Source organism: Saccopteryx leptura, chromosome 4, assembly GCF_036850995.1.
Source record: "Saccopteryx leptura isolate mSacLep1 chromosome 4, mSacLep1_pri_phased_curated, whole genome shotgun sequence".
Taxonomy (NCBI): domain Eukaryota; kingdom Metazoa; phylum Chordata; class Mammalia; order Chiroptera; family Emballonuridae; genus Saccopteryx; species Saccopteryx leptura.
In genome coordinates, this window is record NC_089506.1 from 184,151,886 (window position 1) to 184,165,625 (window position 13,740).

Here is a 13,740-nt window from a genome sequence, read left to right on the forward strand (position 1 = left end):
ATAGAAGCGGAAAGCAAGGGGTGAAGATACGTACTGTTCATAAGCCATGACTGATGTGGTTTAGGAAGTTTTAACAGCGATTTCATAGGTTATGCAAAAAGTGTACAGTTAAGAGTCAAACACTTTGTAATGTTATACACTGAAACAAACATATGAACTAAAGTGAATAGGAAAAGTCCTCTCTAAAAACTGTTGTCATAATTTCAAGGTTTATTATCAAACATTAAGTAAGAGATGAGACATACGTCCATAGAAATGAGTAAATGAAGGGACAATGATCATATTGTTATCCAAGAGAAAAAAAAGAGATTAAAAACTGTATGTAAATAGGTGTTCTGTTTCTTTTTTCTGTTCCTTTATTAACTCAGAATACATTTTTTTTAACGACTAAAGATGTTGGAGACTTTTCTTTTCTTTTTACTTTTTTAAATTGAGGTTTAATTTATTTTTAATATTTTTTATTTATTTAGAAATTAAATTCAATGGGGTGACACTAGTCCATAGGAACACCCAGGTTTCAGGTAAACATCTCCATGACATGTAATCTATACATTGTATTACTCAAAGTCACTCAAAGTCAAACCACCTTCCCTCACTGTATATTTGGCCTCCTAGATCCCCCCCCCCTTAAGTATATTAAAATGCACAAATCTTAAGTGTACTCTCAATGAATTTTTATATATGCATACACCCATGTAACAACCCCCAGATCAAGACACAGAACATTTCCAGCACCCTTCAAAGTTCCCTACCCTCTTGTCAATCCATACTCACAGAGTAACCATCATTCACATTTTTAAATAGAGCAGGTAACAAAAATAGAAAATAAGAGGAAAACTAAAAAAGCCCAAAACCCAATATTCAAGTGTTTAGTATGAGTGCTCCATTACAAAGTTTACCCACTGCAGTTTAGTCAACATCAGATTACCAAGGCTCTAAGAAATGAGCTCACTGGTGGTAAACTGAAAACCAGACCCTGGGGCTTAAGAGAAGCAGCCTTCAAGTTCTTACTGTCCAAGAGTCAGAGACCCATTAAAGAAAACATCTGGAGAATTAAACCAGCTTGCTTACAACCTCAGTGTCTACGTAAGTGGGACTCAAAGGGTCTAAACATAAATTCTGCCTTATGGTTAGCAAAGTCGTTATAAGTAATAAAAATTACTTGAGTTGAGTCAATTAGACCCAAACTCTCGATTGGGTCATGAAACTATAATATATCAACTCTGTGCATAAGACGCCTCTTTTTTTTTTTCCAGCTCAGTTATAGGAAACAAATAAGACGCCTCTTTCGACATGAATGTAACCTGAGCTTTGTGTTGTTTTTCACATACTTGTAATAATTCAACATTCTTGCCTGCACTTGTTTTTACCTCATCATTCTGATAACTTTCAGGTCACTGAATATAAGTTGGGAGTAAATGAGTGACAGAAGGTAGCCTACTAGGCAGGCAGGTGTCCCCAAACTACAGCCCTCGGGCCGCATGTGGCCCCCTGAGGCCATTTATCCGCCCCCCACTGCACTCCTGGAAGGGGCACCTCTTTCATTGGTGGTCAGTGAGAGGAGCACTGTATGTGGCGACCCTCCAACGGTCTGAGGGACAGTGAACTGGCCCCCTGTGTAAAAAGTTTGAGGACCTCTGCAAAGCAATCAGATCCAACAGTTTGTTTCATTAGCTACTTATTCTAAACAACCGAGCTAATACATTATTTTAGTTTGGTCACTACTATTGGTTGGCTATCAGTAATATTTCCAAACAGGAACACTCTCCTCAGAACAAAAGGGGACACTTACAATCATCCCAGAACCCAGGCCTAAATCAGGAGTCTCTCAAGCAAACCAGGACATACAGTCACCCTAGGTACCATAAGCCTCCACTCTGTAAGAGTTCGTATTGATGAACTCTTAATTCAATGACTCCTTTACAAATTAAGCTACTGTTTTTACAGTGGCAAAGACATTTAAGAGGAAAATACCCAAAGACACATGAGAGACTATAGCTGAGATCTAGCAAGTTAAGCGTATCAATGCCACTGTTCCGAATTTGCAGCCTTAGCTTGTGACATAGAGATATCAGCCTGAAGAGGACTCAGCAGGGCGCGGAGGTGACATCTTTGAGTAATTCCCTCCCGCTTGTGACACATACTACTCCACACACTGCTATTGTCATTAAATAACGAAGGTGATGAACAAAGGGCGGGCAATACCCTCGATTCGTTATAATATCATTCTGGTCAGCCATGGCCAGATAGCTAGGTGGGGTAGAGTGTCTGCCAAAGTTGTGGGTTCAATCCCTGGTCAGGGCCCATACAAGAACCAACCATGAATGCATAAATAAGTGGAACAACAAATCGATGTTTCTCTCTCTCTCTCTTTCTCTCTCTCCCCATTTCTCTCTCTCTCTCTCTCTCTCCCTTCCTCTCTCTCTAAAATCAATAATAAAAATTTTTAAATATTATTCTGGTCAATAATAATGTGATGATGATAATCAATAGTTTATATAAATTGAGCACTCACTATGCATCTGACCTGCTGTACTGATTCCTTTATATGCACTAGCTCTTTAAATTCTTGTATAGAATAGATACTACCACCATTCCTTTCCCACCCCCCAGCAGATGAGGAAATTGAGGCTTAGAGGAGGTAGGAAGATGCATATTAGGATTCTCAGCTCAGTCTGACTGCTAAGCCTTTCCTCATTCTCCTCCCCAGACCTCCCCCCTCCCAGGTCAGGGCTCTCATTGCCAGGACTAGTCTCTCAACAAGCTCAGACACAAGCTGTTTACTGAGAGGATTCCACGGGCAATGCCTTGGACAAGAGCAGAAAAGCAAACATTGTAGGACCACCGCAGAGGTTCAGCTAAGAAGCTAGCTCTCATCTCACGTACCTTTGTACTGTCTACTGCAACTTTATACAATATTTTCTCAAAATCTGGGGGCCTAGGCTTCTACAGAACCAAGCATTTCTCCTGTCTGAATAACCCTCTACTGCACTGTCTTATTAAAGAGCTTATTACATCTATTTTTTGGTATGGAGGAAAGATGAACTTTTAACATCATTTCTTTGACTACTAATAAAAATAAAAGTCAAGTTCTGATTTTAATTGGTCTGTGATCTTCCTACACAGGGAAACATTCTATTTGCATCTGGTTTGCTTTTTAAGAGTAGAAACTAACAAAAAGAAGCACAAAATCCCTCTAGGAAGGGGGTAACTGCATTTAGCCTCCCAAGTGAATCGATTTCAGTAATTACTCTATCCAAATAAAAGTTATTTAAAATCACCAATTTGCAATTTGATAGATGTAACATTCCCACGTAAAAAACGTGGGTTGTTTCCTTCTTCATTCTTGCAGCTAGTCTACGTAAGGCAAACAGTGATATTGCTGTAACCCTGAACTCCGAAGTTCTTTCCTTGAGGCCAGCATCCTCTTACTTAAACGCAGTATTCCATTAATAGAAATTCCAGCACAAAGCACAGTGCTTGGACTAGAGCCCAGTTCTCCTGACTTTCAGTCTAGGGCCTTTTCAACAAGTTGTGCAGATGTGGGGGGTGGGAGGGTATGGTGGCTTGTGTGTGATCCAAAACAGAAGAACACAAAGCATTATAGGGCCATCCCCTACCCCTTCCCATCATTTCACATCCTGATATTACTTGGTCCAAGTATCTGATTGTGACAAATGAGTGTGACAGTTTTTTACTAAAGTTCTATGTATGTATGTTTTATAGATATTTGTTTATTGAACTGTATATCTCACTAGACTAAAAATTCACTTATAGCAAGCAGGTGCTTATTTATTTTTATAGCTCCATCACCCAGAATAGGTATCAAAGAACAAAAACAACATTTATTGGAAGGAAGGAAGGAAGGAAGGAAGGAAGGAAGGAAGGAAGGAAGGAAGGAGGGAGGGAGGGAGGGAGGGAGGGAGGGAGGGAGGGAGGGAAGGAAGGAAGGAAGGAAGGAAGGAAGGAAGGAAGGAAGGAAGGAAGGAAGGAAGGAAGGAAGGAAGGAAGGAAGAAAAGGAGGGAGGGGAGAGGATGAGAGGGGAGGGGGGGAGAAGGGAGTGGAGGGAGGGAGAGAGGGAGGAAGAATGGACAGGCTGTTCAATATACCTCAAATGAAGGATCTATATATAGTATTTATGATTCAACCAACAGATTATGAAGAAAGAAATAGAAAATCTTTTCTTTCTGCATTCCCTTATCCTGTGCTCCTCCTTTGCCTGCTTATTTATTGGATAATTTTTAAAAAGTGAATAATGCTCATAGGGAACAGATTGGAAGAAAAGATAAAATGCTGATAGGAACTGTCAAGAAGGTATAATAAAATGAAAGTATGTAAAAGGAAATGAGAAATCAGAAAAAGAAATAAAAAAGTATGCAATATGTGATATAAAAAAATGTAACATGCAGAAACTACTTTAACAGTAATTAAGTATTAGTTGCTTCAAACCAGTATGCTGATTTGCCCTGGCCAGGTAGCTCAGTTGGTTAGAGTGTCAATCTAATATGCCAAGGTGGCAGGTTCAATCCCCAGAGAGGGGGCATATACAAGACTCAATCAATCAATGCATAAATAAGTGAAACAACAAATCAATGTTTCTCTCTCTTTTTCCCTCTCTGTCTCTCTCTTCCTTTTTCTCTAAAATCAACAAATTAAAAAAAATTTTTTTAATGTACTGATTACATTACACTGACTGCTCTGTCAAACATCTCCCAGGGAGGAAAGCAGAACACACCTAACCTGGGGGTGAGGAAAGAAAGAGGCCAGGCCTCACATGGATGGTGTGATCATTAGTTTCCGAAACAAGGAAAGGAAGTAGTTGTATGACTTCTTCTTCAAGAAACCAAGAGAGATTCCATAACTTTACACTGCTGCCTGTGGATTATAAACGGTGATTCTTGGATGTGCTCCGGAGCTAGACCATCTGGGAGATGGGGGACCTCTCTGACCTGTGTGAAGCACTTGCAATCAACTAGCAGACGGGTGACAAGTAGCATAAGCCAAAGATTTTCTGTTTTAGTTGGTGGGGTGGGGGAATATTGGCTATATTTCTTTTTATCCACTCTTTTTATTCCTCTCCAAATTGTAGAAAAAGACCAATACTATTCAACATTAGAACATCTCAGGTCAACTAGAGTTCCAGGGGAGTATGGCTGAGAACCACTGGCTGGAAAAAACTACCTAACGATTCATTCATCCATTCATTCATTCATCCATTCAATCATTCATTCAACAAATATTTACTGGGCGTCTAACAAGAACCAGCACTGTGGTGAACACAACAGACATGTCCCTTGTTTCTGAGAAGATTCCGTTCTTATAGAAGAATACAGATAATAAAGAACCAGAGATAATACTTCTCTGAGACCATCTCCCTCCAATACTCTCTTCCCTCTTCCAGGCCCAGTGGAGAACTGGGCCTTCTTACTGCTCCTAGAGTATGCCAAGCTCAGTCCGGCCTTAAGTCCTGTGTGCTCTTCCCTCTGACTGGCGAGCTCTCCAATCAGACTTCACATGGCTTCTTCCTTCCCCTCGTCCAAGTCTCAGCTGAGATGTCACCTCTCAAAAAGGCTTCACTGTCTTCCTGTGTAAAATAGGCCTTCCTCACTCTCCTTGGCTTTCTGTTTTATTTTCTTTACATCTCTCATCTGTTGAAACTGGGTTATGTGCTTATTCTTTATGTTTATTTTTATTAATTGATTTTAAAGAGATATAGAGAGAAAGAGCAGGAGGCATTCACTTGTTTTCCCACTGAGTTGTGCATTCATTGGTTGCTTCCCGTATATTCCCTGGCCAGGGATTGAACCCACAACCTTGTGGTTTGGGGACAATGCTCTAATCAACTGAGTTAACTGGCCAGGGCCATTTAAAATTTTTTATTTCTCCCACAGAAAATAAGAGCCATGGCAGGTGGGTTTTGTCTTTTTCTTTTTCTTTTTTTCACTTCTATATCTCCTGCATTTAGAACAGTGCTGTTAGAAATGCCCATTTATTCATATACCCAATGACAAAGTATCTACAGTCTAATCTATTTGAGCTGTGGTAGCAGGTCTCCAAAGATGGTCCCTAGTGAACCACACTCCTGTATTCACACCTTGCCTTGAACCTGAGCTGGCCCTGTGGCTTACCTTTGACCAACAGAATGCAACAGAGATGAAGCTGCCGACATCCAAGCCAATCTCATAGAAAGTCTTGCATATTTGGCCTTGGTATCACGGAACACGTGCTCTGAAGGAAGCCAGCCACCACATAAAAAGTCACATTACATTGAGACTTCTGTGCTGTAAAAAAGTCCCAGCTAGCCATGTGGAGGAACTAACATGCTCCACTGTCCCAGCCGTCCCAGCTGCAATACCAGACCTAGGAGTGCACATCCAGCTCAGTGGAGTCTTCAAAGGCTCCAGCCCTGGGTGGCATCTGACTGCTACTGCATGGGCAACCCAAGTAAGAGCCACCCAGCTAAGCCCATCCATCCACACAGCATGAGAAAGAAAACATTCTAGTTTTAGGTTGCCAGGCTTTAAAGTGATTATCTATGCAGCAATAGATAACTGCAAGATGCGGCCCCAAAGACAGCTCTAGATCCAAACACGTCTTTCCCCCAAAACATTATATATGTCTGAGGGTCCTTGGGCTTCTCTCTCTCTCTCTCTCTCTCTCTCTCTCTCTCTCTCTCTCTCTCTCTCTCTCACACACACACACACACACACACACTCCTCCGATAAGACAGGCATCCCCGCCATTAACAAACCTGGTTTTGCTCTGTTCCCCACTAGAAGGCAGGAAAGCTGGGTCTTCATCCTCATGAGACATTTTCATTTTAGCCACGTCACTAAACTCTCTAAAGCTCAGGTTCTTCTTTGAAGAGAGATGGTGAGGATTTGATTTTTAATGCTGTTTGGTATGTGGCTGGGGACCCTTTCCCCTACACTTGTATAGAAAACGAATGCAGAGCAGAAACACGAGAGATACAAGCGGAAGAGCTCTAACTGAAGGAGAGACCGTACATTGGAGTAGTGGTAGCAGGTAGGCAGTGGAGTCAGAAGACCTTATTTCAAATGCCAGCTCCTCCCCCCACGATTTCCAATAGCCCCAGGCTCCACCAGAATCTGGGGAGAACCATGCTATTGAATGCTCTCAGAGGCCTCCTACTCTTTCCAGGTTGTGACCGATAACATTTACCATACAGAAAATGGACATATTTTACAACTTTGGGGTAGATTTTCACTTACTATTGATGTGGCATCATGCGCTTTAATATTTTGAACAAACGTTGAAACTGGACGTGTTCGTATTGCCTCTGCTTTCTTGCAAAATCCGATTTATATCAGTGTTTCCCAACTACCACCCACCCTCTGGACCAGTAAGCCCTTACCATCCTGCCTAATCCTCTCAACACAGATACTAAGCTTAGTTCTTGCCTCACCTCTAGAGAGAGGGATAGAGTACACATTTCAGATGTCCCCATCTGTAGTATAATTTGGCTTGGGAAATAATGGTGCAAGACCATTCTATTTGATTTTTTTAAATATTGTTTTGAAAGGCCTGTATAGTGAGAGATTCCATAGCCTACTATCAAATTCCATCCCAATGTTTAATGACTGTATTCATCAGGAAACTTTCTTTCATAGTTGACAGAAATCATTCAATAAAGGCCCCTTTATGTAATGCTTCTCAAATTTCATTCTTATAATGTTTTTTAAGAGTTTTATAATTAAGTTCTTCAGTTTCAGCATATGGCTCTCTTCTGAACTCTTCATTTTTTTTTCCCATTTCCTCCTTTGGATATTGACCTTAATTTGGAAACAGGAATGGTGTGATAAGTGTTCCTGGAATTCTTTGACTTATGACACTGATATATTAAATATTATGCATAGTTAAACTATTACTGAGCTTCCAGGTTCCATCCTGACAACAGCATCAACATGTTCTAAAACAATATGCATAAAATTACAGGCATATGACACTTTGTGTGTTTATATTGACTAATAAGTGTATAACCTGACACTTGTTATAAATTAGGTAACTACTTGACCATACATTGCAACCTTAGCTCCACTCAAATTTCCAAACTCATATTTGAACTCTGCCCCTGGGACTATGGACAGATGTACAGAGTATCAGATTAATCTTAAAAACAGCAACATTTGATCAATATGTTAAGCTATTCAAAGGAAGCCCCTACCTCCTGAAAGGTGATGGGTTAGGCATGCATTTTCTATTGGTTTCCTGCTAGAACTACTCTTTGATATTAGAAACAAAAATTATGTTTCCAGAGGCTTGGAGGAAGAATAGCAAAGGGTTTTTATTGGGGCAAATGAATCAAACAGCCTCCTAAAATATATTTTAGACATAATCTTAAGTCTCTATTTTATCATAGTACAGTGAAATTTCCTTTCCCATTTGGCTGCTGCTGCCTTTTAAACATTGTATTCTGTTTTACTATATAATAACCCAAGAATAAAGAAAATTAGGAAGCTGTTTCACAATGTCTTTTAAACTGAGGCAAATGTCACTATGAAAAAATGTCATTTATTGTACTTGCTGTTTCTAACTCATCCCCACTCTAGGAAAGGACTATCTGCTATTCCCCCCACGTGCCCCCTCCCTTTCTCACTTAAGATCATACCACTGAAGTCTTCATCCCATACACTACAGAACAAGTTTCATGGCAACTTGAGCACTTATTAATTAAGCTATAAGCCCACACTGGGGAACACCTGCCCTTACTCATGAAGTAAAAGAGGCCAGGCCATGGTTTCTCAAAGATTAAACATAGAACTCCCTTCATGACTAGCAACTCCACTCATAGGTATTTATCCAGAAGAATTGAAAGCAGGGACTCCAACAGATATCTGTACATCAGTGTTCACAGCAGCACTGTTCACAGAAGCCAAAAGGTAGAAACAACCCAAATGTTCATCAAATGTTCATCGACAGATGAATGGATAAACAAATGGACATATAATGGAATATTATTTAGCCATAAAAAGATGAAGTACTGATACATGCTTATAACTTGGATGAACCTTGAAAACACTATATTTAGTGAAATGTGCTAGATACAGAAGAAATAATATTATCTGATTCCACTTATTTGAGGAACCCAGAACAGACAAATTCACAGAGACAGAAAGTAGAATAGAGGTTACCAGGGCTGGGAGGAGTTGGGAAGGAAGAGGAATTGTTAAATGGGCACAGAGTTTATGTTGGGGGTGATGAAGAAAAAAAGTGTTTTAGTATAGACAGTGGTGATGATTACATCCATTGTGAATGTATTTAATGTAACTGAATTGTATACTTATCAATGGTTAAAATGATAAATATTATGTATATTTTACTGCAATGAAAAAAAAATTACTTGAAGACCAAAAAAGTCCATTCTGGTCTGAGTTATGCAAGGGGTGCAGTTTGTAGTGGTCCTGATATTTAAGGAGAGAGTTACGGTACTACCCAGATTTTGGGAGGGTGACAACCTCATCTATATTCCAAGCCCATCCCCTTCCTGAGTAGGGGGTGAATCTAGAAAGGGCGTGGAAGCTGAAGGAAGAATGTCCCCAGGAAGAGCCAGTTATGGACACTGAAGAGCATCACTTCCAACGTTTTAGGTCACCCAGAGGGTTCCCCACCCCACCCCGCTGGGCTTCTGCAGGAGGGGTCAGTGGTCAGGAAGGAAAGGAAAAGAAAAAACAGGAAAGCAGAGAATGTTCATGGAATTTTATATAAGCATTTTTCTTTTATTTATTTTTTAGTGTCATGAGAATCAGTTTTGGAGCAAGCAGTCTACAAAAATATCCCTTTGTTTCCTAATGATATAAGCTCGTCAATGGCGAGGGAATAAGAAAACTTGGGAAAGGACATGAATCTCCAAAATGTTTGAGGTTATTTAGAAGGGTAGGTGTTTTCTTTTAGGCACACACATATATACGTTCATATAAACACTATGGTTGCAGAGTCTTTGTAACTATTCTTAAATCTAAAATGAAGGACTTACAGCCCCAGAGCACAGAGTTAGCCATTTTTTCCCTCAGCCAGGTCATGCTCTCCTGTTGCCACTTGTAGTGGTTTTAAATAAAATTAGGCTTCCAACAAGTTATTGTTTTTTAAATTTTTTATTCACTGATACTTAGAGAGAAGGGAAAGGAGAGAGACAGTGAGAGCGAAACACCGTTCTGTTGCTCCACTCAATCATGCACTCATTGGTTGATTCTTTTACGTGCCCTGACACGATACGGAACCCGCATCCTAGGCATGTTAAGACGACATTCTAACCAACTGGGCTACTTGGCCCAGCCTTGAACAAGTTGTCCTTTTTTTTTTTTTTTTAAGAAAATTAAATTTAATGGATGACATTAATCAGTAAGGGAATAGAGGTTTCAGGTAAACATCTCTATAGCATTTGAACTGTTGATTGTGTCCTGTACCCATCACCCAAAGTCAAATCACTCTCTGTCATGGCATACTTGTCCCTCTTTACTCCCCTCCCCAACCTCTCTCCCACAAACCCCTCCCCTGGTAACCACTGCACTCTTACCTATGTCCATGAGTCTAAGTTTTATATCCCACTTATATGTGAAATCATTTAGTTCTTAGCTTTTTATGATTTACTTATTTCACTCAGTATAATGTTCTCAAGGCCCATCCATGTTGTCATAAATGGCAATATGTCATCCTTTCTTGTGACTAAGTAGTATTCCATTTTACCACATCTTTATTCAATCCTCTATGGAAGAACCCTTGGTTGTTTCCATGTCTTGGCCACTGTGAATAATACTGTGATGAATATGCATGTGTCTTCAAGTTATAACAAGTTATTCTTATCCTTAACAAGTTATTCTTATCCTTATACTCTGTAGCAAATTTTAAAACCACCAACACATGAATCCCTTGCTATAATAAGCGAAGCTATAATAAGCGAACGTTTAGAAGAATGACTGGAACATAGTAGCTCTCAAATATCTGTTCAGTGAACAAACGGATGCTTCAAATACAAAACTTCAGACAGAACCAGCAAGTCAAAACCTCGCCAAGAGGCGAGAAGAAGAGGCATTCATTGTATTGAGTGGGCCCGTAACAAATAAGTTGTTAGGAGATTTTGATGCAAACTTCTCCCCCACAGAGCTACGAAGGGTCGACCAGACAACCAGTAAAGGCAGCCGCCTCTTAGTACCTTTGTCATTGAACTAATTTATTGTGTAAAGTCCCACGCAGCACTCCTCGGCGAGGCAATGTCCTGCTTAAATAATTCAGGCCGGGGCCCAGGCCAGACCACACAGCGCATCCGTGCTTGCGAGGGCGCCTCACTCAACCATTTCCCGTAGCTACAGCTGGCTGGTCACCTTTCAACCCCTGAGTTACACCCGGGATCGGAAAAAAAGCCCCTCTGCCCAGGAAGCCAACTGCAGTGCCCGGTGCCTTCTTAGGCAAATGTTTCACCTGCTCGGCCAATTAGCTTCCTCTCCCAGAAAGACTAGTTCAACAGGTTTCCTTTTTCTCGGCCTCCGCCTCCTGGGTTGGGGAGAGAAGCTGTCACTTCTCCTGGGCCCGCCCCTTCCCTCCTCCGCGGCCTCGCACACTCGCGGGACCAATCGCGGCCGCTCGGACGTGTCCAGGTCGGCGGCGGCGCTGGGGGCCTGGGTGCGCCGCGCGCTGGCTGGGTGCGCGCTGGGCCTGCGCCCCGAGGTGGGACCGTGGGAGGGGGGCCGGGAGGCGGGGCGGCGGGCGCGCGCGGAGGGCTGAAGGTGCCTCCGGACGTGGCCCCGATGACCGAACTACAGCAAGATGTGGAAGACGCGAAGCCTGCCAAAGTGCTCGGGAAGAGAGAGAGCAGAGTGGGCTCAGCCCAGTAAGTATTCTCAGCCCGTCCGTCCATCCATCCGTCCGTCCGCGGTGGGGCCGGCGCGCTGGCCGAACCTCTCTGCCCCGGGCGAGTTTGGGGTGCAGTTTTCTGAACTTTTCCACCAACAGCCTTGAGGCTGAAGCCCTTCCTGCGGCGCCAGGTCCCTCTTTTTCTCCGATTCTGTAGTCGATTCTGTAGTCGAGAAAAGGCGCAGCAGCCTTTCAGGGACGTGCTGTGTCGCTTGCAGTCCGATGGGGATGTGAATTTTTGGAGCTAAAAGCACGACTGGGGTTTTGGAATTCCTAAGGGAGTGCTGGGGAAACTATTCAAATCTCTAAGCCCTGTCAAGAGGCAGAGTGCGAACATGGATTTAAGTTGTCCTACTTCTTAATGACGTGTGGGAAGATGCAGTTGTCTTGTAGATGTTATCTGGTCCTTCGGTCACGGTGGTGATGTGTAGTCGTCATTTGATTCAGACCTTGAGGGTGTCTTTCCCCCAGTCCCTTTGCTGTTTCCCTTCAAGAGAGGGGAAACCGTGAAATATGCTTTATCTTCCCTCAAAGACTGCCTGTCTTTGGTTGGGTACTTAGCACAAACTTGTTACACACTTATTTTTTTTCAGACAGGGTGTAGCAGTTGGGCCAAGGAGCACAATGAATAGAGAATAAAACACTTCAAATATCGGGTTGTGACGCCTCATAAAAGATTAATGTGCATAATAGGATTTGCTCATTGTTTGACCTATGCACTCTTCTGCTTTAAGAAACTGAAAACTGAAATATTTTGGTCACAGGAATTAGCTTTCTGTAATGAAACTTGTCTTCCCCTGTACTATTTGTTTTTTCTTTTTTTTATCCAGAAGCATGATTATTTACATGATTGTAATTCCCAAACATTCTTCTTTTAAAAGGAAAAGATTCTTTGAGTGTTTGCTTATTTGCTGTCACTATAAATAACATCAAGCAATATTAAGATAAATATCTGAATAAGATAGATAATAAGATATAATATCTAAATAAACCCAATTTTTTATGGTACCAAGCTGTTGGGGTTACCTAAAATGCTTTATTGCTACTAAAAGGATAAGTTATTTTAATGAAGATTCCATCTCCATCATTCATTATTTCAACATTTACTGATTTTTAAAAGTCAGAGCCTGGTTCCACATAAAGACTTGTGTTTATAACAGCATATTTCATCTGTGTGTCTGTTGATGTTTGAACTAAACTTTTGTAAGAATAGCTTTATTAGCTGCTCTGATTCATTGTTTTAAAGGCTTTGGTCATATTCTTGTCCATTGTCTGCTGTCCTTGGCTGCTGTCTCCTGTGCATTGTCAACTGATGCTAATGTTCTTCACTCTTTATGTACAAATTGATGATGGTGAAAAGGTGTTATCAGTATAACCCTCACAAAATGTATTTGTTTTCTCACATCAAAATAAAAACCTAACCTTATGCTAAAACTTCAAGTTCCAGAAAAAGATGAACTCTCAAATGTTATCTATTTCCTTGGCACTAATCATTTTATTTTATTTTTAATTTAGAAATTAAATGTAATGGGGTGATATTGATCAATAAAAGTACATAGGTTTCAGGTGAACATCTCCATGGCATTTGAACTATTCATTGTGTTCTGTGTCCATCACCCAAAGTCAATTCATTTTCTGACATCATATATTTGTCCCTCTTTATTCCCTTCCCCCTGGTAACCACTTCAGTTTTACCTGTGTCCATGAGTCTCAGTTTTATATCCCACCTATGTGTGAAGTCATGTATTTCTTAGCTTTTTCTGATTTACTTGTTTCACTTAGTATAATGTTCTCAATGTCTTTTATACATGTTACTTCCCTGAAGAAGAGGTATTGTGGATAGACTTATCACCATTTCATAGATGTTGGAG

The 13,740-nt window shown here is 41.0% G+C and overlaps 1 protein-coding gene across 7 annotated transcripts in view; it reads left to right on the top strand.

Moving 5' to 3' along the window:
* The window catches only part of GRAMD2B (GRAM domain containing 2B), a 125,154-nt gene that overhangs the window by 44,713 nt on the left and 66,701 nt on the right, over positions 1–13,740 (top strand). Inside the window, exon 1 of one of the 7 annotated variants that reach the window (XM_066382124.1) lies at positions 11,614–11,846. The exons of 3 other annotated variants lie outside the window; for them this stretch is intronic. In XM_066382124.1, coding sequence (XP_066238221.1) covers positions 11,764–11,846 — 83 coding nt within the window. In that variant the 5' untranslated portion in view covers positions 11,614–11,763. Of the gene's footprint in view, positions 1–11,613; positions 11,847–13,740 lie in introns of those variants that run through there. 3 more of the 7 variants (XM_066382125.1, XM_066382121.1, XM_066382123.1) reach the window with 3 other exon arrangements.